This window comes from Magnolia sinica, chromosome 15 (genome assembly GCF_029962835.1).
Source record: "Magnolia sinica isolate HGM2019 chromosome 15, MsV1, whole genome shotgun sequence".
In the NCBI taxonomy this organism is placed as follows: domain Eukaryota; kingdom Viridiplantae; phylum Streptophyta; class Magnoliopsida; order Magnoliales; family Magnoliaceae; genus Magnolia; species Magnolia sinica.
In genome coordinates, this window is record NC_080587.1 from 30198357 (window position 1) to 30222050 (window position 23694).

Sequence of the window (23694 nt, forward strand, 5' to 3'; positions counted from 1 at the left end):
GATCAAAAGTCTGACCCGATATTTGTGACAGCACTGACGGGTTACAAAATATCATGTTTACTGCGTAAAACCGTCTTGGCACCAACTTCAACTCATTTATTCTCCTTTACACTTCGAATTCCTCTTTGAGGTCTAGCAGATTAACATGAGTCCAGACTCCAGACATGTTATCCATTGATGTGATCTCTTTATTCATGGTCTCCCTCAATTTCTCGTAGTTCACATCAGAAAGGTCTTGATAACAATCTATCAGATCATGAAATTCTCAGATACATCTCGGTAAGAGTATGAAGAAGTTAGGGGCTACCTAGTCTGTTTAGGTTCTGCTAATGATTGGAGGATCATCTATGGAAGGTTTCGTAGGCGTCTGCATCTATCTTCAGGATTCAGATGCCTCATTCTAAATTGTGTCTCTGCACCAACATTCGATGATCTTGGGCCAAATGTGGGAATCGAGCTCCCAAGAAATCGAGCAGGACACAAACGGATACATATGTTATGCCAGTAAGTGTGCAAACGCTAAAGAAAAGTACCGTGGGAATGGATTGGACTGCTTGGAGTTGGTTTACAACCCTAACAGTTAGCTCTCTTAGACCTAAAGGATGAGCCTTGTATTGGTGATTGACATGAAGAAGAAGAAGAAGACGAGAAATACAGTACACGAGATGCTTGATGCCTCAATTAGAATCATGCAACGTGATGCTACTGTTACCTTCAAGGGAAAGAGTTATTGCTAGTGATAACTCCCGATGTATTTGACATCGGTTCCTTACTACTAAAGAGATCTTCCCTTGGGGTCATGTCATTGAGCATGCTGAATCTATAAACCCCTCGTCTATCAGATTTTGAAGGTTGCATCACACATAGAGGCTCTTCAGTCATCTCCTCATTATGTCTCTGCTTATCTTCAACAGTGTGTAGTTTCATCGGTTGAATCTACACTGCTTTGCCGTAGGACCACTGTCCACAATAATAATAACGACGAAGACAACTCTCAGAGAGGTATGTCCCAACAAATCTTCCTAGTTTTCTAGATCCTATCTCTTCAATCTTTGGTCTTTTCCTTAGTTGAAGCTGTATTTTTTCTGGAAAATCGCCGTATTTTTTCCTTAAACTGTCTATTTGTGGATCATGATTAAAGGATTAGAATCTTCCTATCCGTCAGTCTTATTTTTTGTTTTGGTGGTTGGGTCCCCCATCCATATTACTCTACGGTCCCCATTCATCATGATTCATGATAATGATCATCATCATCGCCTTGTCTCAGCTATTTGGGGTTGGCTTCAGGGATAAATCATTATTATGATTTATGAAATAAAAGTAGTTTGTCCTCTACAAAGTAACATGAAGTGAAGAGACAAAAAAGAAAAGAAAAAGAAAATTGTTTTGGATATTTCCTACATGCCTTGAACATCAGTTTCGACTACATCCATAGTTCCTCATATTTACTGATTTTTTTTTTTTTTTTGAAAAATGTGATCCATTTCTTTCATCAGTCATTTGACTGATATTTGTCTATTGTCATATAGTTGAATACTCTGATCCATGCTGCATTTTTTGATATGACTATGCACTTGATAGGGACATCACGCGCACACGCACGCCCCCCTACGCACGTACGCAAGGAGGAGGAGAGCCCCACCATCGATTTGGATCGATGACGACGTCCAGGGAGGGCCTCCTAGTTAGAGGACTGCGTTTTGGTTCATTGGAGTGGACCCGATAGTCATGTGAATCCCACCATGGGTTCTCATGATCGTGGCCTACTATTCTAATTAATCTAGTACTTTGGGTTTTGCTTATTATTGTTATTAGGAGTATCATGGATAGTTTAGATTGCTTTGATTAGTTGTTAGTTTTGATTACTTCATCGCCAAGTAATAGATTGCGCACATGGCGCGAGTTTTGAGGTATAGGGTTTTATTGTAAATAGGCACCCCTTGTAGTCTTTTTTATTCATTGAAGATTAATAAATTTTATGTGTTTTCCTGCTCCTTTTCGAGTTATGAAAACCTAATTGGGTGCGAAGCCCTCTTCTTCGAAGGGTTAACTACTGTGGTGTGAAGCCATACCTATCCCGATTCGCCCCCACCTTCTTCCATCTTTATTTCTCTTCTCCTACAATCATCTATGCTTCAAATCCATCCTCTATCGCGGCCGTTTTTCTCTCTACAGCAGATTTTCAGAATCTGGCCCCGTAGGAGGGCTGAAACTTCAGCGGAGCACCACGCACAAACTGTGTATCGGATCGAGCTGAAATTTGGGGGTTTTGGAGTCCACCCCTGGCCGACCAGGGCTAAGTTGGCATTTTTTTTGAATAGTGGGCCCCACACACGTGCGGCCGGGATCACACCCACGTGCGTTTGGGCCATTGCTGCTATCCACACGTGCAGTACTTCTCTGATTCGTCTCTCTCCTCTTTCAGCCAAAATCCCTAAACCTAACCCTAAATTATTCAAATCCCCAATTTTATGCCATTTCTTTAACCCTAGGGTTCTCCAAATTGAAATTTCTAAATCCCTTGGATTGGGGGAATTATTTCTGTGCATGTGTGGATGAATTTACCCTCATTTGAGTATTGTTTGGTTTATATTTTTTATTGATGCAGCCCTAACATGTGTAGGCTTGGACTTGCATAGATTCTTCTTGATTGAGTGCTTTGAAATTTCTAAATCCCTTGGATTGGGGGAATTATTTCTGTGCATGTGTGGATGAATTTACCCTCATTTGAGTATTGTTTGGTTTATATTTTTTATTGATGCAGCCCTAACATGTGTAGGCTTGGACTTGCATAGATTCTCCTTGATTGAGTGCTTGACTTTATGTGGGATGTGGAATTTTGTGTGATTGTTTCTAATTTAGTATGATCTTAAGCTTTTTTTTTTTTTTTTTTTTTCTTTTGTTAGCTTGTTAGTACACCCACGGTCAGATCACACTTCACTGTTAGCTACCCCCACTAGGGAATCGATGCCAAGACCTCCGTGTTGAAACGAGGTATCTTTCACTTAGTCTACCACTTGAGCTATGCATCTGGGTGTAGCATGATCTTAAGCTTGAAATCTTGCACATCATACTTGAATTTCATGCCCCCCTGCATTAGCACTTAATTTGACATGGGCCATTATCACGCTCAAAATCTCCTTCATGAAACAACCTTGAGAATTATTTTAGTCAATCATATATATATATATATATATATATTCATTCTTGTTTTATCCTAATGATGAGACATCGGCCTTTTTTTTTTTTTTTTCCTTTTCTTTCCTGCTCAGTTTGGTGGTGGGAGAGTTATTCGGCCAGGAGAGGTGCTTGAAACTGCAGAAGATAAAGCTGCCAAAGAAGCACGCACTAAACAATTACTTGCAGCCTACAAGAATAAGATGGGCTTAAACATTGATGCAAAAACAAAACGGGAGTGTGAGAAGGTATGTCTGGAGTAATTATAAGGCTTCTTTGGGCTTTGGTGCATTCATTTGAAGCATGTAAGTGAAATCTATGCATCTGTTATCTTATTGAAAGATCAGTCCAGTGGCATTTCATCAATACTTATATGGAGTGAGGCAGCTATGCAACTGTGCAATTTCACACTCAGACTTTTTCTTGTTGGGTAAAATTGTCATTTAAAGGAGCATTTAATGAATCTTCATTCTCCCCCCATTGAGGTTTCCCCCCCTTTTTTATGAAGAGTAGCTTCTTCCTTTTTAAAAGCCTAGAAATGCCATTTAGACATTAAATGCTTCCAATCATTAGATACCAGTCTATAGTATTTGTGCATTTTATTCTCCAAAATGGTCATCCATTAGTTATGAAAATTTACGAATTAATGTCTAAAAATGCCTCATCTGTTAGAGAACAAGTTGAACGCTTGTCTTATCCATCTTCATTTGCATTGCATGTGAAGATAAGTTTAGCTTTCCTTCTACAGTCATCACCGGTTAATTTGGAGAAACTATTCAATCTCTCAGAGTTATAGTGCATTCATGTAGAGCATTTTGAATAGATGTGTACTTAAAAAAAATTCTTATGAGAATATTAGATCAGTAGCATTTCAAAAATTAACCTTGTTCATTGAATGCTCCCAAGTATTTTTAATGATCTAATTTCATATTTGTACCATTTATTCCCGAAAATACCAATGCATTATGTTTTGCAAATTGCTAACTGCCATGTCTAACATTTATTTGTACAATACGTGGTCCATTAGAAAACAGTTTAAAGACTTAACCCCATCGCTCTATCCACATGCAATGCATGTATCGGATTTAGTTTGGTTAATCTTAATACTGATTCCTTTTACTTTAATTCATCACTGATTCCCCGGTGTTATTTCTTTCTCCACAAAGTTTGTAATGTAGGGGCATTTTCACACCGGGCTCGAATGGGGTAGCCTGTGGGATGCAGGGCACACTTGGGGTGGGCGGCTCGTGTGAGGCGGTACCCATGTGAAGTGGGGCTCACGAGGGGGGTTCGGCCGGGGTCCTAACCCATGGGATGTAGGGCTTGGGCTATAAGATAAAGGGATTAATTTGCCATGCTCTATCAGTTCGAGCTTTTAGAGCAAGTGGTTAATTGTCTTGCATTAAAGTGGTATCAGAGCGGGAGGTCTCGTGTTCGAGACTCCTCACCGGGGGTGATTAATGCATCAACATTTTCACACCAGGCTCCAGTGGGGTGGCCTGTGGGATGCAGGGGCACACTCGAGGTGGGCGGCATGTGTGAGGCAGGCCCCACCTGTGTGAGGTGGGTGACTCCTGTGAGGCGGTACCCATTGAAGTGGGGCCCACGCAAGGTATCCCGTATCGGTATCGGTTGGCATAATGGGGCCCTCCGATACCGATACGGATAGGGGGGTGTAACGGCAATACGGGGGTGTAACGGCCCGTAACGGTACAATTTTTTTTTTTTTTTTTGCCAAAAAAATATGAAAAAATATGGATTAAATTCGGAATATTCTAAGCATTCCAAATATGCATTCATTTATAAATTGGAACATGTTTATGGTGGTGTAACGGTCCATTCTTTGGTGAGAAGTTGTATCGGATTGTCTAATGAATTTATGAACCAGATAACCTGAATTTGACTACAAAATTCATATATTTAATTTTCTAAATATCTAATTTATATACTTAACAATTTGATATCATTTCTCCCAATAGTTCTTTTAAAAAATGAAATTAAATTCAAGTAGATGGCGTTGCCAATTTGGGGCTGACTTGGAGGACCAATCCGTGCCCCAAATTAGCCTCAAATTCATACAATTTATTGGCATTATCCCACTTGTGAATTGGTGGACATTTATTGGATAGTGAATCATGAAAAAAATCAAAAGGCCCTATTTTAAAAAATAAGCGTCCACAAATTAACAATTAAAACTATTCAAACAATTTGATTTTGGCATTTTGAGTAAGCAATTACAGTCCATAATTTAATTGGTAAATTTTAAGTTAATACATGTTTCGTGTATAATTTTTTAAGGGCTTGAATTAGGTGGGACTCGGATTGTGAAGTGTAGCACATGAGTGTCAAAGTTTTTTGGACGCCACTCGTGATGAATGTGTTATATCCACACCGTCCATCCATTTTGCCAAATAATTTTAGGCATGAGCCCAAAAATGAGGCAGATCCAAAGCTCAGGTGGACCGCACCATAAGAAACAACAATAATTAAACAACCACCATTAAAAATTTATTGGGGCTATAAAAGTTTTAGATCAAGCTGATATGTGTGTTTTCCCTTCATCCACGTTAGTGTGACGCTATTAACAGGTTAGATGGAAAATAAACATTACAGTGGACCCTAAGAAATTTTTAATGGTGAGCATTGTATAACCACTGTTTCCTATGCTGTGGTCCACTTGAGATTTGGATCTTACTAATTTTTTGGATCATGACCTAAAATGATGTGGCAAAATGGATGGACGGCATGGATAAAATACATACATCATGGTGGGGCCCACGTGGCACATGTACCTTTTATTAAGTCGTGCGACGTGCTGCGTAACTCGTACGCAGTCCATTCATTTGACGTCAGCAACTCCTGTGGGTTTGATCATGAGGCATGTGTTATATCTAAATTGTCCATTCATTTGATGAGCTCGTCTTAAGGCTTGACACAAAAAATAATACAGATCTAATTATCAAGTGGACCACACTGCAAAAAGCAGTGAGGGATTGAATGTCTACCATTGAAACCCTTTTTGGGATCACAGAAATTTTGGATCAATATGAAATTTGTTTTTCCTCTTCATTCAGGTCCTTTTGACCTTATGAACAGATTGGATGGAAAATAAACATTATGGTGGGGCCTACGAATTGTTTAATGGTGAAAATCATTATCTCCGTTGCTATTTTTGGTGTGGTCCAGACGATCTTAGGATATGATTCATTTTTGGGTAATGCTCTAAAATGATCTCTAAAAATAGATGAACGGTGTAGATATAATAAATACATCACTGTGGAGCCCATGTAACTTTGATCTCCTTTGAACCATTCGTACAACTCGGAGCTCGAGGAGTGTTAGTGCTCGTCTTAGCATGACATGTACCTATAGCAGCTATATAGCTGGTGTGTGGTACACCAGCCAATCCGCTTCCGATTTTCCTTTTCCGATACCAAATGAAAAAGAAGGGAGAGAGGGAAACCGAAAAGAAAAAGAGGGAAAGAAGAGAGAGAGAGAGAGAGAGAGAGAGAGAGAGAGAGAGAGAGAGAAGAAGAAGAAGAAGAAGAAGAAGAAGAAGAAAAGAAAGAAAAAAAAAAGGTATGTTTTTTTTTTTTTTTTCCTTTTTTTCCTTTTTTCTTTAGCCCGTAACAGCCGTTACGGTCACATAATCGGGGGGGGGGGGGAGGGGGACCTCGTATCGCATAACGGTGTCGGCCGTTACCGTTACGTATCGGCCGATACGGCCATATCGTAACGGATACGGGACACCCTGGGCCCATGAGGGGGGGTTCGGCCGAGGTCCTAACACATGGGATGTGGGGCCTGGGCTATAAGATAAAGTGATTAATTCGCCATGCTCCATCAGTTTGAGCTTTTAGAGCAAGCGATTAATTGTCCTGCATCAGTTTGTCTTGTAGAGTATTTGTTCTACTCAAGTGATCTTGGGATATTTTGAGGTTGTTGACAAACAAAATAAGAAAAAGAAGAAGAAGAGGAAACCTTTCTCACTATGAGTTTGCGATGGTTGCTATTGCATTTTGGTTGGTTAGGAACCAGGCTATTCATAGACACTTCTCTACGTACCTTTTATATTTGGTGGAAAATTATGCAAGATAACTCATGGTAAGGCATGCTGAGGTTTTTGGGCAACATATGACAAACCCTTTACTTTTTGCTTGCATTTTCAGTTTTGGTCATTAATCTTCTTTTGTTGGCCATTTTTGTAAATTTGCATGTGTAGAGTGTACACAGCCCTCGCAAATAGGAAATCTCTTGGACAGGTAATCTTGATCAATTATTCAAAATGGATTTAGAGTTGAAGGTCCTGTTCATAATTAAGGAATAAAACCCACAGTTCAGAGCTAAACACCCTTCGAAATCCATCAATTGGTGCTAAACCTTCTAGGTATCTGGCACAAACACCCTCGAAAATATCCCTGGGGATCCTGGTACAAAACTGAAAGCGCCTTTTTTTAAAAATTTCCTTCCTTCCAAATCCTCAGAATTGCAGAAAACGCACCTGTGAGATCCCAACAACCCCCAATTTTGACTTCAACATTCTTCCGTAATTAGCTTTTTCTTATTAAAATGTGAGTAGGTCTGGGCTGTCATTTAGGTGATCAAATTATCTTAAGCTCAAGATAAACCTAGTGTTGACATCCGAGCACCAATCTATGATTGAAATACCGAAAATGTTAGGAGTAATTGTACCTTGCATGAAGTGGAGCTAATTTTCTGATATTTCTCTGTCTTAGTCTTTGTTTCACACCCTCTCCTAATGCTTCGGAGTGTGACTCAAAAGTTTGATCCACCGAAAGTTTGTGCAACTTTTTTGCACTTCCTTTGTTCTTATAGATAAACTACAGGATTCTTTTCTTCCATTCATCTAGCATTTTCTCTTTGCAACATTTTGTTGAAAAGACTAGTTACCATCAGTAATCTAATTCTGCCCAGTAGGGTCCTTACTCATGCCTCGGTGGTAGACTTACAAGAGTTTCAACACAAGGTCATGGGTTCGAGTACCCATGTGGTGAAATCCCATTGTGGTGTGTGCATGTAAAAAAATAAAATCTAATTCTGCCCAGTACCATCCTCAGTCCTAAGTATGTTATCTGTTCCTGTAGCTTTTCCTTTTTACCATCCTTGTTAAGGCTACCTTTACTTTCATTGGCCAAAGTCCACGATATTCCACGATAATACACAAATGCCTTCTAACCTCAAGGTCCGAGGCCCCTCTAGTTCTATTCTCATGCCCACATCTTCATTCAACAACATTTGAAACTAGCCTCACCATCTGTCCCTAATCTCACTTTCTTTCAGCATGAACCTCTGATCCTCACCCTTCATGCATGTAATGTGGTTTATATCCCTACAGTTTTTTCTTCCTCACTTCACTAGTTTGCATCTTCGCTTGTAGTTAATGTATCGTACGATTCATCACATGCTTTATATGCTTTATTATAATGGCACATATCTTGTAAACTATTTGTATGTCCTTTTTTACTTGCTTACATTTTTTCTTACTCTCTTCTTTTGGAAACTGAAGCATAGTTCCTTTATGATTCTCAAACCCTTTTAAAGAAATCTTGCATAACCTCTTAAATAGAAAACCAGTCCTTATCTTATCATTGCACCTTCTTATTTCAAAATTCTTACCAAATTCAAGTTTCTCCGCACACATAACATCTATTAATTTCTCCCAAACTCTATCTCACTCTTTGAAGCACAAGTTTCCAATCAACGGTTCTTTTCAAAATTTAGTCGCTTCCTATATTTTCTCTTTCTTAGAGTTTCAAACTTCTTTTATACTTTCTAGATTCACGCGCATACTCTAGATTCCTAAGTTCTCTTTCTTTTCCATAAAAAGAAAAAAAAAGAAGAAGAAACACCTTCAATCTAGGCCACATCTGTAATATTTCTATCATAGATGTTACACATTCTTTCTAGTTCTCTTTTCACAAATCTTTTTTCAAGTTCTCTGTGTGTGTGTTTATCTATTTGGAACACACTTTCTTTTTCTATTTACTTTAAAAAGAACTTTCTATTCTCTCTCATAGATTTACCCTCCATGTTTTCCCACCTTTTCTCTAATCTTGTTCTGATAGTTCTAATCTTATTCTCTAATCTAGAGGAAATTAGTAATATGCTTCATAATGGTTTCCCATCTTAAAGTGAATGTTGCCAAGAGCGAAATGTTGGGAGTGAATGCCTCTATGGAGGAGGTGGATAGACTAGTAGAGGTGTTTGGGTGTTGGTCCAGTTCGTTTCCGACGTCATATCTCAGGCTTCTCCTTTGCATTGGAAACCGATGAAGCACATGTAGGATAAGAGTGATAGAAAGGGTTGAGAGGAAGCTTTTGAATTGGAAAGGTTGACATCTATCTCTAAGAGGGCTTACTCTGATTAAGGCAATTTTATATAATCTTCCCCTATATTACATCTCTATTCAAATGCCTAGTGTCAATTCTGGGTAGACAAGAAAAATTAAGAAGGGACTTTTTGTGGAAATGGGCTGAAGTGAAGCAAAAGTTTCATCTCTTAAAATGTGAAGGATATGAATTGTGCGCTTCTTGGGAAATGGATTTGAGATTTGGTACGCGTTATTGCACTTATTTGTGCACCTTGTTTGTTAATCATGTGCGTCTGTGTGTCAGGGAGTCGGTTGAGCCCTTGGAAGTTGAAGACCAAAGACACATGAAGACTGGAGCATCAAGGAAGTGAAGAACATGTAAATGAGGTGCCTTGGTGACCCTGACCTTGACCCAAAACAACCTAAACCTCTAGATGATTATGACCTAATAGGTAAATCTTTGATTGATCATCGTATAGCCTTAGGAGTCTTTAAAGATTATGCTTAGATTGACTATAAAGGTCCCGAGTTGCTGGAAAACAAAATGCACAAACCAGCCAACTCGTAAGTGAGTTTGATCGGTCGATTGAGACTTCCTCAATTGATCGAACCTAGCCAAAACAGTCCAACGAGTTCACTGGACTATTTCATCCGACTTCGATCGATCGACGACCCCTCGCTCGCTCGATCGAGGCTAGCCGTTATAGATCCGTTTGGGCTTTTTCTTTATAACTATGGCATTCAAATCTTTGTGCAAGGTATAGATTTTGGCATTTTAGAGACCCTAGTGTATCCTAAAGCTCAACCAAACCTCCTAGAATCTTTTCCAAAGAGATTCATGCTTACTTCTTAGTGATTCATTACTCCAATGAGCATTCGAAGCTCCTTTACAAGAAAAAGAGCATGATCTTAAGCTTTCTTTAGAGTTTAGACTTCAATCCCATAGGAAAATCCTAATGTTTATCAACCTCTAGAGTATCCTTCTAGGTGAATCCCTACTAGGAATCTACTCACATCATTAGGTGTAGGAGATTCAACCTAACTCCCTTACCTTGGTAGCCTCATTGGAGCATCAAGAGCAAGGTAGCCGATTCAAGGAAGCGGAAGAAGACTGGCTTCAAAGATCGGGGGAGCACAAAAGAAGCTGATTGGAGCATAGGAGAGCATCGATCAAGCATCTCAAGAAGGCTGTACAAAAGGGGCCCAATCCGACAAGTAAGTTGTCAATCTGCAAGAGTCCACACACTTTTTCCTTGTGTAGGATTGAGTATAGAGTTTGTAACCAAAACTGGCTTAGGTTCTTTTGTAGGACCATATCTCCATCGACATAGGTGAGTACGTGTGTAAGTCCTTGTGTAGGCCACTGACACGGCTGTGTATGTAGGTAAGTCCTTGTGTAGGCCACCGACAGATGTGGTAAGTCCTTGCGTAGGCCACCGACACGGGCGAGTATGTGAGTAACAGGGTAAGTCCTTGTGTACGCTAGATAGGTTTTTGTGTAGGACCTTGGTCCTTGTGTAGGGCTGTAAAGGTTAGAGGTGAACCTGATTTAAAATTTACAATAGTGAATACCGGTACACTCAGGGTGAGTGCGTCCGCCGAGAGTGGAGTAGGGAAACCGAAACACTATATATGCTTGTGTTTGGGATTGATGTTTGTAATTTTATTCTTGCTTATGTGTTGATTAGTTAAATCATATGAATTCTTGAATCGGATTGTATGCTAGGCACCTAACTTGTAATACACACACAAGCATACTATCAATTATAGACTAGTTGCATGATTGGCATATCTATTGTAGTCTATGTGATTGGACCCACTATTGGCTTGGAAGCCTTAGTGTTAATTTGCCTTAAGTAGTTTAAGTTAGGAAATTGCATTTTAATTGGCATAATTTTAAGTGGTCCTAATTCACCCCCCCTCTAGGACAACCATTTATTCCATAGCTTTTATAAGCTTTTGCGCATAGTCGTGGTATCCCACCGCACAATTTTAGTACGAAGGAAGGAAGATTGCGGAGGGAGGATATTGTGGGCAAATATGGAGTTCAGGATGGGGATTTGTGGGTTAAAGAGTTGTCATCGTATAGGGCATCGAGCTTATGGAGAGGGTAGTCAAAAATGACCGATAAGGTTAAAGAGGGTATTTGCTTCTTGATCGGTGGCATTAAGAGGTTCCACTTTGAGGATGATTTTTGGTTTGGGGATAGAACACTTGGGAAGTCTTTTCGAGGCTAGCTAGTTCAAATCTGAAGCTAGGAGCATCCATTGATTTGTGCTTTACCTCTATGTGCGACACTGTTGTATGCGCTCTCCTGTATAGAAGGAATCTTTCAATAGAATCTATCAAATGCTGAAGCAAAAGAATTTTTGCAGCTTCTTAGGGGTTCCTCTCCTTCTCCAAGGGAGAGACTCAATGGTTTGATTGCTTGGGTAAGTCTCAATGGTTGTTGGATAAATTTGGCCGCTTCTTTTTTCCGCTCTTATAGCTCGCTTACCAGCTCTGTGTCGATCGATAGAGGTGTCTTCTCATCGTTTGTATGGTCTTATGGGCTCCTCTCAAGATTGCGGTGTTTGTGGGGCTGGTGGGAAGGAAAGGTAAACACTCAACAACCTCTAGAAAAGGTCACTGGTGCTTCCTAATTGTTATGGGATGTGCATGTGGGATGTAGAGACGGTGGATCATTTGTTTATTCATTGCTCCTTCTCATGGAAGGTGTGGGAAAAAGTCTATAGTCCTTTGGTTTGTCTTGGGTGATGATGTCGGTATTCATTGCAAACTTCCTTCTTGCTTGTCTTGTGGATTTATTATTATTATTTTTTTTTGGGGGTGTTATTGGCGGTATTGTGGGCCATCTAGAGGTAAGAAACAATCGATGCTATTGAGATAGGAGCAGATCAGAATTGGATGTTTACAATAGAGTCAGGCTTGATGTAATTAGTTGGGTTTCTTGCCAAAGGGTTGGCCATTGCTCTCCGGGCTTTAGTTGGGTTGTAATTCTTTGAGCTTCGGCTCCCTATTGAATAAAATTTCGTCTCCCTTCAAAAAAATAAGAGCCCTCATTTTCATTCTCCCTTTGTTCTTGTTCTTTACGTCTCTTTTCTTCATTTCAATGAATGTCATTGTGTCAACTCGTAAGTTTAGCTATGTTGAGTGTCTGTTTTTTTTGGGTATTATCTTGACTTCTTTCTCAATTAGTTACAATTGAAGTTGATGGAAGAAGCTTTCCACTTTTGTGGACTCTTTAAGTTGCTTCTGGTGTTAACATCTGTTCGACCATCTTTTACCATGTCACACGTCCCATGATACAAAAGGATTATACTCTTTGCTGAAGCTACACTGACTTCTTCCCTGGAAGCTAACTCTAATTATGTTTATTGGCCATCTCATGATCAATCACTGCATGGTTGTATTCAACACACATTTGAAGCATTATGAACAAATTGTTGAACTCCCTGCTGTGAAAAAAGTTTGGGATTTCATTCATGAATGGTTAAATAAAATGATGAGGGAAGAAAATTTATGGTGTAGTGCTATTATATTGGGAAATTGTATTATGTACTTACACTATTCTATTGTACTATTCACCTGAAGTACATGGAGTACAAGTAGTACAGCTACAATAATAGTAGAATTCATTTCTCAAAACACTACAATGTTCCCCAATGTGGACTGCCATAACAATACAATAACATTATTCCCTAGTACTCCCCCTTAAGATGGCACATGGATATCAATCAGGTCCAACTTCCTTAATAGCTTATACTTTACAAGCGCCCAAGCATCTGTTTGTGTAGGGAATCCTGCAACATCGGATAGGCTTTCAGCATGACCCATACCCTCCAAAGGTTGCTAACAAGGATGTGAAAATTGGATACGCATTGGCACCTCTCAAGACATGATATGGGGATGTACCAGTCTCTACGTGTACGGGCGTCTTAGCCCACATTGGCATCAATGAGTATGTACAAATAATCTCCCAATTTGGAATACCCTAGCCTTCTTTCAGTGTCCTATAAATGGACAGTCCATCAAAACCAATGTTCTGGACTTTGGATCACCGAGTGATGGGCACTGGAGAAGGAAATGCTACACAATAGGCATGGGAATGATTGATTGAAAAGGCAATTTAAGACATGTATTCCAACATGGTGAACATGCATGAGATCTGTGCCATTCACCTTCGGAGCCCACCGTGATCATTTCCTAGCCTAAAAGTCATGTTGGTCCGTTCCACTCATTAGGCTGGCCGTACCTATAATATAAAGACTGTTTGTAACTTTTTCCTTGTATCCATTCTTACATAGGCAGCCCATGTTACAAGAAAACCAAACTGCTTTCTTGGCCTGGGCGTGTTCGTGCTAGGCCCAACATGACGATGGCTGGGATCTTGCTTATTTTCCACAAACAATTTTATATAATTCTTTAACATCTCTCTCTCCCTCTCTCTTTCTCTATCCGCCCCCCCTGTTATTGGGTTTTGCTTGATTGTTATTGTTGCTATTTTTATTATTTTACACGATAAAAAGTCATTTTCATCACCCCACGTGGGCAACCTAGCCCGTTTTCTGGTTTTAGAACTATGATTGCGTCTACACATTTTGATTTGAAGTTCACAAGGAATATCTTCTCAACATGCATCTTTCTCATCTGCCTTTTCTAATTAAGAATTAAAGTACATATTTGGGTGTCTAACTGCTATGACATTTTCAAATTAGGCTCTGAATGATGGTGATTCCTTGATGGACGTTGGGAAGCTTGAAGAAGCATTACCCTATTATGAAAAAGTAATGGAGGACTTGGTCTTTCAGGTAATTCCTTTCAATATAGAAGAAATTCCTTTTATTTGAGAAATCTTCATTTGAGTTGCCCTAAGAAAGTATTTCTATTGATTTCAATGTTTAAAAACTCGGAATCTCAACTCGCTCAAAATCTTAATGAGTCGAGTGGAGTGGACTTAGGCCAGTCAACTTGTGAGTCAGTATAAAAGTAATAATAATATTAAAAATAGAGAAAATTAAGGAAAATAGGAAAAAATAAGAAAATTATACACTTTCTTTTTTGTGACATTCACTTTGTCCCTTAGATCCTCTCCAACATATTCATTGTGCAACTGAAACATCAGCCTGATTTAAAACTTAGGTGGGCCATACCATAAGAAATAATGTAAATCAAGCATAAACCTCCAAATCCATGTGATATGGCCTACTAAGTTTTAAATAAGCCTAATTTCCTTCATGTCTATATTAAAAAAAAATATGGAAAAAAAGTTCTTCATGTTCATTCATCCTTGTAGGGACATCCCAATCAATGAATTGAATGGCATAGAGACAACATGGTGGGCGTCCCCATTCCCATTGATTCTTCTGATGTGGCCCACCTAAGTTTTGCAATGGGCTGATTTTTGTTACCAGTACCTAAAATATAGATGCAAACCTGATGAACAGAGTGGATGTGACACAAAAGATGGTGGGCCCAAAGTGCAGGTTGTTGCACGCAGTGTACTAGTGTAGTAGCCTACACGCAGTGTACAAATGTAGTAGCCTATGCGTAGTTTTGTGATATGACTTATATAGTACATGCAATGTTCGCATTGTCGGTGAGAAATCGATAATGTCACCGATAATGTCGGTGTCGCCATGCTTGCGACATTGAAACCCACTAATTTTGTATCTCTTCCTAATGTCGGTGAGTTTTTGGCTTTTTTTTTTTTTTTTTTCATTTTCGCGATAAATAAAGTTATCAGCGATAAATTTGCAATAGCTACCTACCCTCGTCATGGGTTATGCTATAGCCAACACCCTAGTTTGATGATAAAAAGGCTGATGTTGTCGGGAATTTCGGGAGTGCATAAATACGGAAAAATTGAAAAAAATAATAGGAAAAATCTTTCAGATCCATGCAATATGGTGATTTTCGGTACTTGTAAAAGAGGATTAAGAACTTGGAAGTAGCATTTGGTGGGCATTTTTTAGATTTTGGAGAGGATATGAGGATTTGGAACCCTCTTAGATGGTTTCCCCAAAATGGCTTCTCGCTTCTGAAGCCCCTTTTTACGGGGACGACCGCATGCACGACGTGTGAGTCGCAGGTCGTGATTACACATTTGCTTCTCTTTGGGCATGATGTAATGTGTTTTATCCACGCCGTCCATCTATTTTGGAAGATCATTTTAGGTCATGAATCGTAAAATGAGTCAGATCCACATTTCAGGCGAACCACACTAAAGGAAACCAAGGTGATTGGATGCTTACCATTAAAAACTTCTTAGGGCCCACTTTAATGTTTATTTGCCATCCAACCACTTGATTAGGTTGCATAGATCTGGTTGAAGGGAAAACACAAATATTAGCTTGATCGAAACTTTTGTGGCCCCTAAGAAGTTTTTAATGCTAGCCGTTCAATGACCATTGTTTCCTGTGGTGTTGTCCACTCAGATTTGGATTTGCCTCATTTTTTAGCCCATGCCCTAAAATGATTTGCCAGAATGAATGGACAATATAGATATAAATGTATTTCATCAAGGCGTGCCCTACGGTTAGTGTCCCACCCAACTCACTTGATTGCGTCCTCATGCATGTGAAAGACTTTCGGAGGAACTTCCAGCCACGAGAAGCTAGGTGGAGCCCACCGTGATGTTTGTGAGAAATCCACCCTGTCCATTCGTTTTTCCAAATCATGTTAGGGCATGGTCCCAAAAATGAGGTAGATCTAATACTCAAGTGGGCCGCACGATTGAAAACAGTGGGTAGGGAAATGCTTACCGTTGAAACCTCCCCAGGGTCCACCGTGATGTTTATATGTCATCCATACCATTTATAAGGTCATTCCTAGTGAGATTATTTGAACGTGTGGCCCCATGAATGTTTCAATGACGGACGTTCAATTCTCGTTTTCTGTCATGCGGCCACTTGAGTTTTGGATCTGCCTCATTTTTGGGCCCATTTCCTAACATGATTTGGTAAAATGGATGGGTAGAGTAGATTTCTCACGAACATCACCGTGGGTCCCACCTAGCTTGGCGTTGCTGGAAGTTCCTGTGAAGGCTTTGGCAAGCAATTCGCATATGATTTTGGGGGCGTGGCTTTAATGGATACTTGAATCCACCAAGGTCGGTGGATCCCTGACTGTGGGGCCCGCCTTGATCTATATTACTTACATTCATGCCATCCATCCGTTTTGAAACCTCATTTTAGGATATGGTACAAAAAGTGAAGCAGATCCAAATCTTTGATAGACCACACCACAAACAATGTATTAAATACTCACATCGGAACATTTATTTACCATCCAACCTGTTAAAAAGGTCATAAAGACCAAGATGAAGGGACCACACAAATTTCAGCTTGATCCAAAATTTCTGTGGCCCACAGGCCACAACAAGTTTTTAATATTCAATTACCACTATTTCCTATGGTGTGGTTCGCCAAAGATTTTGATTTACTTCATTTTTGTGATCATGCCATAAAGTAATTTGTAAAACCAGATGGACGAAGTGGATGTAAGGTATACACATCATAGGGGGCCCCATGTTCTGGGATCCACCAAAGTTGTGCCCCAATTTTGGGGAGCAAATTAGGTGCGGACCTGGCCTCACCCAACACAGTGCGGCCCTTATTGTGGGGCCCACCTTGATATATGAATTGTACATCCACACAGTCCATCCGTTTTGACAGATCCATTTAAGCCATGAGCCCAAAAAATAAGCAGATCCATATCTCAAGCAGACTATACTCAAGGTGTTAAAAAACGGTTACACGGTAACGGCCGTGACCGTTACACGTTACAGGGTTGTAATGGCCACCCCCTCTTTTTTGTGCCTGTAACGACCGTTACGGCCCCGTAACAGCCGTTACAGTCCATAACGGCCGTTATGGTACCGTAACAACTGTTACGGGCCTAAAGAAAATAGGAAAAAATGAAAGAAAAAAAAAAGAAAAAAGAAAAAAAGAAGAAGCGTACCTTTCTTCTTCTCCTTCTCCTTCTTCTTCTTCTCCTTCTTCTTTTTCTTCTTCTTCTTCTCGGGCTGCTGTTGCGGCCCTGTTGCGGTTGCGGCCTTTCTTCTTCTTCTTCTTCTCTCTCTCTCTCTCTCTCTCTCTCCCTCTCTTCTTTTCGGTTTCCCTCTCTTTCTCGTCTTTTCATTTCAGTTTTGGAAAAAGGAATGGATTGCATGGCTGTGAAACAGCCACGCACTTCAAATTTATTTTTAAAATGCTCCATGGTGCACGCTGTAAAGTGCACTTGCACTGTTTTGTTACGTGGGCCCCGCCTTGATTTATGTGTATTATATCCATGCCGTCCACTATAATGTTTATTTTCCATCGAACCTGTTGATAAGGTCACATAGACTTTGACCTTGATGAAGGGAGAACACAAATAGTAGCTTGATCCAAAAAAAAAAAAAAGTCTTAAGAAATTTTTAATGGTGGGAATTAAATCCTTATTTTGTGGTTCACCTAAGATTTGGATCAGCCTCATTTTTTGGACCATGCCCTAAAATAAGTTGGCAAAAATGATGGACCACATGGATATACAACAAATGCATTGAGGTGGGCCCACTTTTAAAGGGATACTCACTAGTGGTCCACCGAAGATTTAGATCTACCTGAATTTTTGGACCATGCCTTAAAATGAGTTGGCAAAACAGATTGATGGCATTGATATACAAATACATCGAGGTGGCTCGCCTGGCCCACTAGTGGTCCACCTGAGATATGGATTTACCTTGTTTTTTTCCAATGCCCTTAAATGAGTTGCCAAAACGGATGAATGACATGGATATATAATACATAATTGAGTGGACCTCAGTACATGGCCCTAAAAATTTATACATGACATATATATTAACCCAAAATTAACCAATTAAATTTTGGGATCATTGTTGCTAAGTCACAATCCCAAAATTAAATAACTCCTACAATTTTCATGATTAGTTTGCAGACACTTGTTTTTTGAAATAGGACCATTTGATATTTTTCATTTTTCACTGTCCAATAAATGTCCTCCAATCCGTTAGTGGGATAAGTGCCAATAGATTGCATTAATTTGAGGCTAGTTTGGGGCATCAAATGGTTCCCAAACCAGCCCCGAATCGACAACAATGTTTACCTCAATTTAATTTTAATTTTTTAAAAGATTTATAGGGGAAAATGATATCAAATTGTTAGGTATATGAATTACATAGGATACAAAAGTTCCTAAATTCTATATATTGAAATAAAATGCATGTGAGTCACGAAGTATGCAATGCACTAGCACTATAAATAAAAAGGAAAACTTGAAAATATAAGATGTTTTGCTATTACATTCATTATAGTAAATTTACATGGATATTATATAGTTAGAAAACTAAATATAGAAGGTTTGCAATTAATTTCAGGTTGTCAGGTTCATAAATCCATCAAACAACCTGATATAGCATTCTCACCAAAGAGTGGACCGTTACACCACCACAAACATGTTCCAAATTATAAATGAGTGCATATTTGGAATATTTAGAATATTCTGGATTTAATGGATATTTTTCCATAATTAAAATTATTGCACCGTTACACACCTCATATCGGCCGATACGGGGCGTATCCGTATCGGTAACGGTGGGCACCATAAAAACTTCTTAGGGCCATAAATCAAGGTGGGGCCCATGTAACAAGGAGATTATTTTTATTTATTTATTTATTTTTTGTCCTCATCCTATAATGTGGGACACAAAAGCCAGTGGTTCAGATTATAGAAGCAATGGCCCCAATTGTCCAAATTGGAAATCCATCTATATTGGGGGCTCAACATGTGTTCCTATTTCATCCATCCGTGGTAAGGTACACTTTATAAAAATGAGCAGGTTGGATGATCAGAGCTATCCATCTGATAGTCCCAATGTGGATTGGTCATAGGCCAAAAGCCAGCCCTGATCAGACATTGTAGTCTATGAACTTTTCCAACTGAATGTGGGCCATTAGACATTGATGAATGGAAAAGAAAATCAGGATTGCTGCTTTCATTTCATTCATATATCTTAATGCTTTTAGTACGATGTTCAGGATCATTAACTGGTTTGATCTTTTGTACTGTATGATGACATCGGAAGAAATGGATTCTCAATATCCAACTTATCGAGTAAATCTCATTTATGAATGTCTGTTTGATTGCATCAAATTTCATAAGAAATCATGAAACTTTGCACAAAATTAGACTGATTAACCATGGCATATCAGGATATTTGTTGAAACCAAAATAAAATGCACCTTAAACCAAGATTTAAATTTTGTGAAAATATGAAACTTGTCTATATGTATTGTTTCCAAAAACCAAAGTGTTTAGAGAGTTCCACATACTTGACAATGCCTATGCCAATGAGCATCACATGCGCCCACTAGATCTGTTAGGAAAATGGTGTCCCTACTAATATGCGGAGGTTGGACATGTTGTCCATTTTGTTTTTGGACGTGCAAGTCCATCTGATAATTAGGTTGGCCTGTTTTGTTAGAAGAGGAACTATACGCAACTTGTTTATATGTATTGCTTCCAAAAACCAAAGTTTTTACAAAGTTCCACATACTTGACAATGTCTACGCCAATGAGCATCACATGTGCCTACTAGATCTGTTAGGAAAATGGTGTCCTACCAATATGCAGAGGCTGGACATGTCCATTTCGTTTGTGGACGTGCAAGTCCATCTTATACTTATGTTGGCCTGTTTTGTTAGAAGAGCTATTTGCAACTCGTTTATATGTATTGCTTCCAGAAACCAAAGTTTTTAGAAAGTTCCACATACTCGACAATGTCTACGCCAATGAGCATCACATGTGCCTACTAGATCTGTTAGGAAAATGGTGTCCTACAAATATGCGGAAGCTGGACATGTCTATTTCGTTTGTGGACGTCCATCTGATAATTAGGTTGGCCTAGAAGAGGAGCTATATGCAACTTGTTTTGTCGTATTTGTATGCAGCCTAAGCAGGGAGCAAAATGTCATTTGAATCGGGAAAATGAGGAGCAAGAGACATTGGGTGGAAACATGGATGGCTAATCGAAGGGAATAAATATAGAGCTATATGCAATTACTATGGCCAAGTGATATAGAGTGGGAGAGTATCTAGGTTGATTTTTTTTTTGGGCAGGGGGAGGGGGTACAAGAATGTGAAAGACTTCCCGATTGTAACATAGCCAACGAGAGGAGATGAGAAGATTGTTGGTTGAGGCAAAGTCGCACAAGTAGCAACAGAAGGATTGGGAGAAAGATCTCAAGGAGCAACTACGGGGTCTAGGTGGTGTCCAGGAGGAGCAAGACGACAAGGAGATTGCATGGCTTGATGATTGTGTTACGATGTGGGGATAGCAGGGAGTTCAGACTGGTGATCCGCAAGTCCCGGGCATCGGGGTGGGAGGTGGAGTAGAGGAGACGGCTTGACAAGACTAGACTGTCATTTAAGAGCTCCCGACATGAGACTAGTGGGAGGTAGTGGTTCTGACGAGCTTGGCCTACAACACACAGAGTGCTTGTGTTACAGATGCACCCATTGCAAGTGCTAAGTAAAAGATGTTAAAAAACATATGGGACAAGGGGAATAGGGGAAATGTGAGGAGCGCCATATCTAGGTGGTTCATCTCGAGCAACATACCAGTAAATGCAGGTGCCAGTCCTCACTTCATAATTGAAGAGGTGCACATCCATGTCTCAATGATGATCCTTTCTTCCAAGTTATGGATCCAGTTCCCCAAAGTGTCATGTGAACAAATTGGCTCCGCAGCCAAGGAAAACACATCTCATGGGATGTGTGCGACTGCGAAGATTGTTGGGAATCACAGTTTGATGATGAATACCCTAAGAAAAGAAACAACTTTCAAAATAAACTTAAGGAGCGGTATGAAGCAGGAGACCTTGAAGTTAGTCTTCTTGGAGAATCATCTAGCAAATTTGATTACTTTGTGTTATATCCAAAATCCAAATTAAAACCCTCTCCACCAGAAAAAACCAAGGTTCCTCCTAAACCTACCCTCATGCCATATTACCAGAAAGCTTTGGCCCGACTCTCTTTCAAAGACTCGCTTGCAAAGTCTTCCCTTCAAAAGAGCTCTACTCCATGCCCTATGGTACACATGTACGAACCAGTACTAGATCCTTAATTCCTTGAAGCACAAGATTTTGAGTACCTAATGGATCACCACCGACATGTCTGGAAAATTAAAGATCCTCAAGGTCTCAACGTTGATTGTAGCCCAAGAAAAGTCTCAGTTGCAGAAGCTGCCTTGAACTGGCAAGCTGAAAATGCTCTCCTACAAAATAGAGCATTGCAGAAACTCCTAGATGAATAGAAAAAACTCACTGACTTGGTCCAGCAGAAGACTCCAATAATTACTCTCCTCAAAGAACGTCTTGCAGTAGTGGAATCAGAACTGTACCAGATTGCCACCACCGTTAAAGATTTTGTGGTTGCCAGCACCCTCATTCAATAAAGAGAAACAAAAAAGAAGTCCTTACATGCTCAGCTTCGCTCCCTCCAACCTCCTGTCCCTCAGGTACCTTCTTTCCTCACCGCTTATCCCCAAGATGCTTACCCACTCCTTTCGAGTCCTTCTCTCTATATTCCCAATATCCAACCACAACCTTTCTGGACTTTGCCTACCCTGAATCCTCTCTTCTCAAATCCTATTCCCGATATTACCCGTATTCCTACACCTCCATCCAGACCTTTCCACATCCCGCCATCGACTTTCAGAACCTACATCCTCAACACCTTTCTCCACTTCCCGCAATTCATCCTCTGCCAGGCCGTCCACATCTAGAGACAAGTCTGTCTTAGATGAATCTTTCTTTGCACCCCTAGACCTTATGGCTTCCTCCATTCCTCCACCTTCTTACCTACCAACCTCTCACCCAAATACAATATCTTCATTTCTTCACTTGTATGCTCTCTTGCCAAAATACCCCCTGTACTGTCTCTGAGGATGTTGACCTTGACATCTCTGAGCTGCATTTCCATGAGCAAGGACAACCTCAGCAACCCTAGCAACAACAACCACAAGTCCATGACCCAATTGATGGTAGTGATATTGATGAAGACTAGCCACCTCCCTTACAAGCTGCCCGTGGGAATGTGGTGTATCTTGACACCACTGATGTCAAAAAGCGCTTCACGCTAGATGACATCCCATACCATGAATGACAGACCACGCTAATGGACGTGTATGCCTACATCGCAACAGAATTACAAGTCCCAAATGCAACTCTTCACCGAACACTAACAAAGGTTTCCTCACGATTTGGTGGCTGTCTTTGCGAATGGTGGACTAGTCTGGGCGCATACCGGCAAATTCAAGCCCTCTATTCCCAAACTCTTGACCAATTCATTGGTTATCTTTATCAAGAGTTTGTCGGCAACATTGAATCCTATCAAGAAACGGCCCGTGAAGAGTTCTTACAGATGAAAGTTTGCTTGTTCAACAAATCTGATCTCGAAAAGCATTATGTGAAGATGTCCAAAAGATACTATATCATCAATGTCATTGATGATGTCAACCTCAAATAGGCTTCCTTGAATTCATTGCCTAATCCTTTGGGAGATGGAACAAGAAATCTCCATGAAAAATTTTTAAAATTGCAACCATATGGTTGGGACAAATCTAGGTAGAAAATCCTATAGCTTCTACGCTTCATTACCAAGTAGCCTTCTGCATCCAAAATCATGCTATATATCTTCCATTTGCTGGACATGATACCCATCAAGATGCACTTCTGATCTCTGTTGAAAACAACCAAGTACCCCAGTGCACGTTTGTCCCCACGCCATATCACAAATGCCCAACTCAAGGACATTCTCCCTTCTAGCTGGGTGACAAACCATGAAGCTACCCAAGTTCTCCACCATGATGACCTAGTGTTCATCGCAAAATCGATTACACAGTTAAGACAAGGTTCCCAAGTTCTCCACCCCACTGCACGTTTGTCCCACGCTAGCTCACAAATGGCCAACTCAAGGCAATTCTCCTTTCTAGCTGGGTGACAAACTATGAAAAGGCTTATGAAGCTACCCAAGTTCTCCACCATGATGACCCAATGTTCATCCGAAAAAACGATCACACGGTTGGGACAAGGTTTCCCAGAGCTCTGTTATAGGAATTCTTTGCCTTTATGACCCCTTATCCGATGTCAATTTGGTAGAAGTTCCTCCAAGTCTCAATGATG

At 40.0% G+C, this 23694-nt stretch overlaps 1 protein-coding gene across 9 annotated transcripts in view; it reads left to right on the forward strand.

Annotated features, from left to right (window-relative positions):
• Nucleotides 1-23694, forward strand: part of LOC131228156 (uncharacterized) — a 97755-nt gene that overhangs the window by 9866 nt on the left and 64195 nt on the right. For 6 of the 9 annotated variants that reach the window (XR_009162736.1, XR_009162738.1, XR_009162737.1 and 3 more), the window contains exons 3-4: nucleotides 3273-3425; nucleotides 14227-14319. Coding sequence is in view for 6 of the 9 variants with exons in the window: in XM_058223987.1 (XP_058079970.1) it covers nucleotides 3273-3425; nucleotides 14227-14319 (246 nt within the window). In the remaining 3 variants the exon portion in view is untranslated. The remainder of the gene's footprint in view (nucleotides 1-3272; nucleotides 3426-14226; nucleotides 14320-23694) is intronic. The other 3 variants (XM_058223989.1, XM_058223990.1, XM_058223991.1) reach the window with 2 other exon arrangements.